Here is a 10,839-nt window from a genome sequence, read left to right on the forward strand (position 1 = left end):
CATTACACTGCTCTTTCTATCACTGGCCAGATAGCTGAGTCAACACGAACATAGGCAAAAATCAGTGACATTAAACACGACTATTCTGACCCATTATAAGAGTTCAATTGTAAAACCCAGAATACTTAATCATGCCATAAAGCCGTTTCGCGGCACATTAAGAGTGATATATAATATCCAACACTGCCACAAACGATAAACCAATGAAGCAATCAGCCACCACATCCCCTTAGAATGCACGACACCAACATACCAATGGTACCCTCTGGACAGGCAACAGCAGGCCCGACGGCCCGGGGATCGGCCCTCCGGAGGGTGGCGAAGGCGGGGGCGGCGAGGCCACCCCGGGTGTCGCGACGTCCTCAGCCGCCGTCACTGCGTCGCCAACGTCGGCCCCCTGTACGTCACGGTGGCACGCCAACCCCCCTCGGACCTCGCAAGTCCCGCTGCCGCCGCTGCCTCCGGAGCCGTGGCGGCCGCGGGAGCGCTTGCTCCGCGGCGGAGAGTGGCATCCCGGCGGGGAGGAGTCGGTAGCGGGACGCGGAGATCCTTCGCCCCGTCCAAGGTGGCTCCTCCTTTCTGAGGTGGTCGCAGGAGGAGAGGGAGGGGTGTCCGGGGGCAAGGGGTTCGCCATGGGGGGACTTGCGGCGGCCGATGGGCTAGCATCCTCTCCCTCATGTGTCGAGGCATGGATGGTGGGTGAGGGACGCGAGCAACGAGGGTCTCCGCGGTTGGATTCCGTTGTTTCGGCCAACCCTTTAACTTTGAGGCTCTCGGCAGTTCTGAGTAGACCTGAGAGCCTTCCATACTCAACATTCACTTCCCCCCTGTACATGAAGTCCACCAGAGTGCGGAGCTCAGAGAATTTGGCGTCTTGCAGGATGACGATGGGATGGCGGTCCGGGTGCGCAGCAAAAAGGCCGTGGAAGTAAGCAGAGCATGCGGAGAGGACCACCTTATGGGCACGTAACGAGTGGCCCTCACATGCGAGCGTCACGTCGACAAGAGCTTCGTCTTGAAGGAGCTGGCTGAATACCCCCAGCAGGTTACTTTGGTGATTGTTCCACCGAAGGCAATAATGCTCACTCCCCATCGCTGCTGCTCCTGCTGACCTAACCTCGTTCTGAAGACAACAAACAAGCTTTGTTTATAAATAGTATATCGCATTACCTAAGCCTGCAATCTACACAACTCCTTGAGCCACCAATCTAATTCGTAAAAGCAAATCAGCTGAGATTAAGAGCACGTAGATCGATTGCTGCATCGAGGTCTGACCAAAAGAAACAATAAAAACAAAATGACATTTCTCATTTGAATTATCTTACGATACTCCCTCAAGATTTCACAAACAAAAATTCATTCGGGAACTTTAAGAGAAATAAAATAATGAAATTAACGTGCATCACGTTCGTAGTAAACACAAATACAGCGATTAAACCTTAGGACAATGCAGGCAAGCACTAGATCCAACGTCGCTGCTTCAAGGCACTTTTCGCACTATGTTCAACAACTCACTCAACAGAAGAAACACCAAATTTTCACAAAAACTAAAAGAAAACATGATTATGATTAAGTTTCCCACAGCCGCATTGTATGTCATTACATGTGAATCACGGAGCGCGCATTTCAAAATATAGCAATAATATATACTATTTCCATATGCTGATTCCAATAACTCACTAACATTGACGACCTAGAGTCAAGCGACGAAAGGAATCAGCAATGACATAACTACTGAAAAATCAAGGAATTCGATAATAATTGTTTCAGCGCACTTCCTATGATTATAAACCAGCTACAATTATTTTTATTCAGAGAGAACCGGAGAATCTTCAAAATGGCGGAAATTTCGACGTCCCTACTCACTTGCGAAGCTCAATAAGGAGAAGTAATAACTAATATAGAAGCTGAAGCACTACCAGTATCATAGACAACTCACAAACGGTATTGTTCTACACACATATACCATGCAACTCCCCACGATAACGATACACTGCCGTCTTACCTGGCTTCATGAATTAGGACGAACCCTGCCACTTCAGCAACGGCGGCTTACCCGGCCTACTGTGACGTAGACCGCCTTCTGTCAACCACGCAGTAGTTTAGTCAAGTGAGCGCTTGAACTCATAAACATGCCGAGAAAAAACATTATTAATGACAAATATCTGCAAAATGTAACATTATAAATCATTAATTATTTATATAATGGTTTTAAATACAATAAAACGCCCTTAAATACGATTTTTGACATTCAATACAAGATGGCAGCTTGACCTGAGTATTGTCTACGAAAGCGCTCGCATTCATAAATGCTTCAGGAGCTGAATTTACTTATATTCGTCGATAACCGTAATCTCACGAAGAATAAGACGAGTGCATTAATTTAAAACTATTTTCATATATTTATTACGATAAATAGCTTACATAAATGAAGCTAACTATTCCAAAATCGATGAAAATTCGATTATAATTATCAAGCACTCAATTCGTAGGTGAAGAAGAACTCAGATTCTCTAATAAATAAAGTCATTATTTGTTATAGAAATGCAAAATTTTGTGCACCGAAATTTGAAAAAATGATAAATCAGAAAAAATTATTATTGACAGCGAGGGCAAGAGGTAATCCTGAAATGAGTTAAGTAGCACTTCGTTTCAACCCTTCCACAAACTGAGTACAAACCTTTGTGTGAACTTAATTTTTCATCATGTCTATGCAATTTATATCTCAGAAATACATTTCTGAAACGTAAATTAATGGTTAACAGACTAAGTTTATACAACTAAACTTGGTATATCTGACGTTACTAAAAAGTTTGTTCCGAAAATTAACGGATGCAAGGAATCATTCCGCGTTAGACAGCTTAATGTTCAGGAATTATTGATAAAAATACTATTTATCAGGCAAATTAAAATAAAATAATCTCCCATGAAATTTATCCGCATTAACAATAAAGTAAAGAGAGACAGTTCCAGAGAGCATTTCTCAAAATCATTCGCAATAAACCAAACCAGAGCTTCTATTTTAGTATCAATATTTATACCTATAGATTTTCAAGTAAATCAATTTTTTTAAATCATTTGCAATAAACCAAACCAGTGCTTCTATTTTAGTATCAATATTTATACCTGTAGATTTTCAAGTAAAGAAAATTTTTTACAGGTTAAAATGTTTTTTTTTCTGTTTAGGGATACGAGTCAAATCCTAGTCAACCTAAAGGGGCGCGGGCTACGCAGACACACATTCTTCAAAGCATGTCTACGGAGTGAGCGAATGTGTGCATGTTTTTTTTTTTATAATTTTGCAAACATGACTAATTTCAATACCGGTGAGGGAGATATAAGGGATCAAACTTCCCTGAAATTATTGAAAGATGCTGTCTAAAGCGTACATCCTCCAATTAAACTTTCAGAACTGTACCCCCTCCTCAACTGAACACCCTCTGTCATAATTTTATCGCTATAGCCTTGTTTATCATGCTGATCCCTTAACTTGCTCGCTAAATAGTACAGCCTTCAAGCAATGTGTTCAGCTTGTTACGGCCACAGAACGTTTAGAATTTTTTTAAATAAAATACAATCACACTTTTATACATTTGTTTAATATTATGGAAATATGCAATTCTACTTTACTTTTTAAATGTCAAACTCCCACTATATCTCGCCTGAATCGAGTCTTTCATACACGTTTACATTTTTTTTGAAATTATGTTCCATTTGTAAGTTATTGAACAAAATAGTGGGAGAGTACAGTATTTCCAGCATACCATATTACACTTTTCGCATTTTGCTCTGAACTATTACGGAATGAGGAATTGAACTTCTCTATATTTTATTCCCGTCAGCAAGTTTTTTTTATTCACACATATTTCACTTTTCAAAAATATGATACATATGAGCTCAATGCAATGAACACAATTCAAACTGACCGAAGAACAGAGGAAACCTTCTACTAAGTATGTGCACCGAAATGTACGCTAAAATTCACATATTAAATGCATTGCAGGAGTATTGGCTCAGCAATGCACTGGGTGCCATATGGCACCCGTGGGCGTTGACGGGTTCAACAATATCTAATATATGTTAGTCGATCCACTACCACTGCAGAGTTATAATTTTTTTAAAGTCCAGTTTTTAAACAAGGTAACAGAAAACAATAAACTAATAAGACATTCCAATTCCCTAGATAATATTCTAAAGGTATGGTTTTTTGTTGACGAAAACCAAAGGCATGGGTAATTTTTTAAACCTGAGAGGATGGATCAGCCCTGATTTAGGAGTAAGATTAATTTTCAAATATTTATATTACACTTTTAAGGGAGCCTCTTCAGGTACTCTGAGAGCGGAGTCCCAGGCTACTGCCTCCTTGCCCCACGAGAGCAAATAGGGTGGTTTCCTATTTCTTTTTTATTGCCTAAATCGAAAGATTATAACTCCAGGAGTACGTATTTCACGCTTTTATATTTTTAAATGACGATATTTATTTTTCGCGATTAAATGATAAGTGAAAAATTTCAAGCGCGCGAAATCGCGACGGCGCGAAGACGGCGAAGTATGAATGCTGGGAAAAGCCCGTGTGACGTCATTCTGGTTCCGGCTGCTGCCGTGTGAGGCCACTGTGGTGTGAGGCTGTGAGCGCCGCTACGATGCAGGCTGCTAGCAGGTGGCAGAGTACCCTGCAAGCAGATAGCGCTTGGCTTATTAATACCCTATCAAACGAAGGAAACTTACCGACCGTAGGCATTTAAAATAAGTGATTATTAAGAGATGTTTCTCTGAGCTCTGTGCCACATGCATGCATTGGTAATCTCAGACGATGTAACACTCCTGACTATTCGATTAGCATCTAGGCCCCTGTACGTCACGTGGAGTGGTATCGCATGGCCGACAATCTGGCCTTTTTCAAACAAGGTTGAAATTGACCTTTAACATTCGTCTAAACTGGGATTTCTAAAATCAATTAATTTGTAGATTATGAATACACTAATAGTAAGTAACGAATCGCAAACAATGCCATGCGTTTTATTTGATGAAGGAAACTATCCTATTGCAGGACAGTGCAGCTGGAAATTTGTTGGAGATAGCTCTAAAAAGTGGACAGTGAGTATAATTCCCAGATAGAAAGACATTTTGGAACCATTCGGAATTGCATGGTATTCAAGTTATTGTACCATATCGATTTTTTGTGGGTACAACCGTGGAAAAGACAGGTATATTAAAACTTTATAGAGTCACCTGAAAATTAACGTTATGGAAATTCCGTGTTATATAATAAATTCACCTCGATTGGAAAGAAGACAACAATTTTAAATGCCTGTATATTTATAAAAAAATAGAATAATGATTTTTTAGGCGCCTCCACAGCAAAATCTTCTCCTCTTAAGGTTGGTCACTGATTACAGTGATAACTGGAATCGATTGCGACGTCCATGGGAGGGTAGGGAAGGAAGGGTGGGACTGATTATCCGCTCTTAACGAAAGGCGCCGTGGGGACCGCGGCTTAACGTCCTATCCAACGGACAGAGTGTTGTACTTGAACTGTCCTTCTCAAAGCACTCAAGTAGGGATTGGGCAGTGTCAAAAAATCACTGCCACCACTAGGACTAGAACCCGAGCCCTCAGGGTGGGAAATCAACGATCAACCCGATCCCTAATAAGAGTAGAAAGAATATTCTCGAGGTATGAGGTTCAATAGAAGTATACTGGATATCCTTTTATGGAAAAATTGAAAACGGTCAAGGAAAATGAGTTTTCCCCACTGAAAATATCTACTTTTCTCTATAAAATATCAAGGAAACACTATTTCTAGCCCTTCCTCACCCACCAGGGGTCGGATCACGGATCCTTATCCAAATCACGGATTTTCACGTACCCTTGCCCAGGGGTCGGCAACATATACATACGTGCGGGTTGTATTTTATAATTGATTGGTAATATGGAGCGTATGCGTTTTAATTTTCACGAAATGAACCAAGGCTCTCATGACGTCACCAACGTATGAACAGCGACCGGTAATTTTTCCATTTTGTCATTATATATTTACACGATAATGGCTGGACTAGGAAGATTTTTTTCTTGGTAACTTATTTTTCCCTTTCCATAAATTGCGCTCTCGGGTCATAGTAAACGACCCCATTTTCTGAAACTGTGAACAGAGCTTCAAAAAATCGTGTGTAGTTTAGTTTCTAACAATTAGTATTTTCGTGTCTCCTACTGTTGAGAAGAGAATTTCCTTTGCATAGACTTAATTCGAGATGCATGACGAATTTTCTAAATGAAATAAAATTGAAGGACTTGATGGAAGAAAAGTAAAGGGTTAACCAAAGAATAAGTCTCCTGAGGTTCCCCGGAGGCAGCTATGAGACATATACTTGGGGAAGATAAAGAAGTACATAAGGAGGAAGAGCTTCAGTGAGCAAGAGGAAGAAATGGAGGACTAATGCATATCAATCTTAGGTTTGAGATACTACGCACTGACACTAAACAAACGCATTTCTAAGTAAAACTAAATATTTGATCCGAAGTGTGGAGGCAAGATGCTCTTTTAACTCTAGCTTCGAAAGACTGCGAGAGAGGTAGTAAAGTAATTCCCTCAGTAAGGAGAGAAAATAGGCTGGAACCGGAAACTGAAAATTTTCGATTTACAAGATTTACTCGGAGATCTGAATCAAGGCATATTTCACAATTTAGGTTTCTTTTCATTTATATTCCTTATTTTATGATGAAATCAACAAAATATACTGCGAGTCACTTCAAGGGTGTTTGTAGGGAGTATTTTCACTCAACGTATTTTGGCTCCAGCTACAGCACCAATAGGCTCGTGCACGAAATAATATAATTGTTTATTGTAGTAGTGTCTAGAAAATTAAGAGAATCGTATTTTTTTTCATTTTTCGACTTCTCGACCTATGCACGGTGGAGAATCGACTACCTTAACCTTTTCTCAGAGAAACGTCAAAAGCTCATGACGAGCGTGTCACCACTTCTCGGCTCCTTCTTCTTCTCGATCGAGGGCCTCATGTTGCCTTTATTTACAGTCTGCTGAGTGATTCCTTCCATTGAAGGTAGGTTCTTCCAAAAAGAGTTGATGAATTAGAAGTCTAATAACGTCATCTACTCAGGAAAAGTGGGCGGCGACTTTACGATTCCTTACTTTAAAATTATGATATTTACAATTTTTTTGTCGTAACTTATTTTTCCCTTCGTATACCGGATTATTCTGTTGAATAACGGTTTCGAATCTACGAAAAACCCCTAATTTTATAAAAACCGCGAAATTAGTGAGCAGAGGAGTCAATGCGTCGTTTTCAGTATTGCTGCCGCGAGACGAGACGAGACTTCACCCACTCTCGTCTGTATCGTTTTCCGTACTCGGGCATCGTATCGAGTCTCGTCTCGTGAACCCCACTCTCGTATTGGTCTCGAGTCTCGGACGAGACTCTCGTCTCGTTTCTCCAAAATGAATTTAGCACCATATATAAAGCCGTTTCCTTTGCGTGCTTAAATGCTGTTTCGGTACGAAAGCCATTAATATAAATTGTAAATATATATTTATCTGGACACCAATTACATCAAATTGGTGCTAAAATCATTGTTTTTATTGATACCCAATGAATAAACTAATAACATTAAAACAAATAATATCTAAAAATGGAATATAGACACAAATTCAGTGTAGAGAAATCCACAGAAGGTTTAGGAAAACAATCGCAATGATAATGTAATTGGCATAAGAGATTATTTTCGCTTTAATAACATAGTTTAAATAATTTTCAGATTTGTAAAAGTTTATTTAATATAAAATTTTTATTTCACTTAAGCAATTTAAGCTAGAGAACTAGGCCACAAATCGAGGCATCCGGGTTCGAATCCCGGTCAGGGCGAATGATTTTTCCTCTCAGGAATTTTTCACCAGCCTGCCAATAAATTTTTCCGAGGGGTTTCTGGCCCCTAATAGAATGGACTGTACGCTTTTTAAGTAAGGTAACCTGCCGCTAACAGTTGCTTCTGGATAAAATACGACGAACAGTGTCAGAATGAGAGGCTAATGAATGAATGTCGGTCAGAGAATCCACCAATAGACTTTTTGATTAAATGTATTTTTGGTTAGCAAAATTAAGGTAAATGAAAGAAATTAAAGTCAAAGGAAAACCATTTGTAGTTATCTTTTTTTATTGTAACATCCCGAGCACAATTCATCGACATTATGCTAAGTACCCTCACTAGCCTCGAAAGATATATCATGCAGGAAGAGGTACATAGTTATTTCAATTATCATTCGTATTTCTGACGAGGTGATGTGCTCTACGAAATTCGAAATAATGCCATCATGTTCTCATAGCATGCAAAGTATAAGCAGGACTGCAATTGCCGCTTGGTGATACTTTACACACATGCAAGTTTTTTGTCGTAGAAGCACTGAAAATTGCCACTTTAGAAAATAGTCCAATTTTTCCTTAATAAATTTTAACCGAAAAACTTTTCTGCAACTGCTACGCCGGGAAAACCTAAGATCAGACAATGCAAGCATGTGCCCACTGCACATTGTTCACACCAGTACACGCTGTTTCTTCTTTTCCCTTGCTTGGCACAAACTGCACTTCTCCTTTGGTGCTTTGATTTCTTCCCAGCTGCAGGCTGCATAGGAAATGTCTTTCTGTGAGTCTTGGTTCTAAATTGTTTATGGAGTGACGACCTTGTGCAAACTGTCCGTATGGAGTTGCATATTTCTAAAATATACCCTTGACCAGCGCGAAATGATACGAGGGCCAACTTTTTATACATGTTTTCCCTGTGAATAACGTATGAATTTAGAACTGCGGCATTCAATAGTCTCCTAAATAACTTCTAAGACCACTTGTTATGGCGTTTTCTTTCCATTACGGACGAATTCAATTACAGGTCCTTGAGATCTACCCCATCCATGAACTTATTATAATCTGACACACAAACAGACTTCCATGTCTCTTTATTTCCTGTCACTACTATTCCCATTTCGTCATTGTGGAATGCGGAGATCATGAATACGATTTTTTTCTTTCTATTTGAGAAAAAAACAGCCCCGAATGTTTTCCACACATATCGTCCCTCTGCAGTTTCATCTTTTTCACGTATTTCGGGACATCCTTTCGGTTCAACCTCAAAGTCTCAACACAGTCAGGCTTTTATTTGCTTTATAGTAGTCTTGCAAGAGCAGGAGAACTATAAAAATTGCCCATTCAAATACAGCGCAGTGTTTCAGCCGTATTCCGTCAATTTCAGAATGTTAGTTGATGCAATTTTCTCCATCACTTGCCGAACTTACACTCTCGTCTGAATCACTTGCCCGTAATTCTTCAATATTTCGTCAATTGCAATTTGTAATCTTTTCCTACTTGTAAAAACCATAGTACGGATCCCTAATTACAAAAATAACCTCGCAAAGGAAGTGCACCCTACGAGAATCACAACACACTGCCTGAAAGAACATCACACAGCATGGATGGAGCGAGCGGACTGAAACGCGTGGTTTGCAAACTCTATCAAAAGAATATCTGGAAGGGTTCCTAGTATACGCTGACTGTTTCGAAGGACTCATATCTTCGTTGATTACTGTCCACGAAAGAAGAATTAAATAAATGCAGAGCGAAGCACCCCTTCGCTTAGTACGCTTAGGACTAACGAGGTGAACCAAACACACTTGGGGCTCTAGGTGATGACACACAAGGGAAAATTAGAGGGAGGACAGAGGGAGAGGAAGATATCGTATCTAATGCTAAAGGATCTGACCCTTCTTGACGTCTCACAAGCAGAGTAGGCAGCAGTTTTCAAGATAGTACAGTTGAAGAAAGGCGTTCATTTTTAAGGCCTAATTCATTAACTCGCCGGTTTAAAACAGAATTTCATCGATAAAAGACCTTGAAGACATAAAATCACTATGAATATATTATTGGAATGAAAAAAAATACCTTCAAAAATAGAAGAATTTCTTTTCCTTTAAAATTCAATATCTGACGACAAATACAATATCGACAATATCTATTTTTTAGATAAAGAAGACCAGGAAGCGTACTGGGGAAGCATGACGGCGCTGAGGGGATAGCAGTTAACACTCCCTTACTTGGCTCTAGAAGTCACGCTCTTGCATTCAGAAATTGACTTTTCGGCAAAAATTTATTTTTAAAGTTAAATGATTTATCTAGAAGTTATTATTTAATTAAATTTAAAATGTAATACGTAAGAAAAATGTAATATTTACTTCATCTTAACAGAAGGACATAGTTCTAGGGATAAAGCTATATGAAATACCAATTTAGAACCAACATCTGTGTTTCGAGACTATTGAGAGTCTCATGGAAGTGGCATCGTCTCGTCTCGTCCAAAAATGGACTCGTCTCGAATTCTACCCAACGGTCTCGTCTGGAAATCGGAAACGAGACGAGACTCGAGACGAGACGAGACTCGACACGAGACGAGAAAGTCTCGAGTCTCGTAGCAACACTAGTTTTCAGCATGCTTACGAATAATAATTCTTTAAATACCAATCATATTTTGTTAAAACTATTTACATTTATCCTAGCTATAACTAACGTTTTCCCGACGGTCTTCGTCATAAGAGGCAAAAATATTTCCCGATTTTAAAATCCGGTTTCCAAAATATTATAGTGTGAAAATCCCAACGTTTTGAATGACGATCGTTGGAAATCATAATGAAGGGCATATAATTTATTGAATTACACGAAAGGTCCATATCCTCTGTGTGAAATGAAATCTTCTTAAATGGATCTGTGTTCTTATCAAGGGCGGATTAAGGTCGTTATTTTGGGGGAACCATTTCTTACCGCAGTGCCTCGGTGGTATGCG

The 10,839-nt window shown here is 39.6% G+C and overlaps 1 protein-coding gene across 3 annotated transcripts in view; it reads right to left on the reverse strand.

Annotated features, from left to right (window-relative positions):
• The window catches only part of LOC124171738 (protein bric-a-brac 1-like), a 53,350-nt gene extending 51,275 nt beyond the window's left edge, over positions 1–2,075 (reverse strand). For all 3 annotated transcript variants that reach the window (XM_046551012.1, XM_046551014.1, XM_046551013.1), the window contains exons 1-2: positions 2,006–2,075; positions 254–1,123 (exon numbers count right to left, since the gene is read on the reverse strand). In XM_046551012.1, the coding sequence (XP_046406968.1) occupies positions 254–1,093 (840 nt within the window). In that variant the 5' untranslated portion in view covers positions 1,094–1,123; positions 2,006–2,075. The remainder of the gene's footprint in view (positions 1–253; positions 1,124–2,005) is intronic.
• Positions 2,076–10,839: the final 8,764 nt, after the last annotated feature.

This window comes from Ischnura elegans, chromosome X (genome assembly GCF_921293095.1).
Source record: "Ischnura elegans chromosome X, ioIscEleg1.1, whole genome shotgun sequence".
Classification (NCBI taxonomy): domain Eukaryota; kingdom Metazoa; phylum Arthropoda; class Insecta; order Odonata; family Coenagrionidae; genus Ischnura; species Ischnura elegans.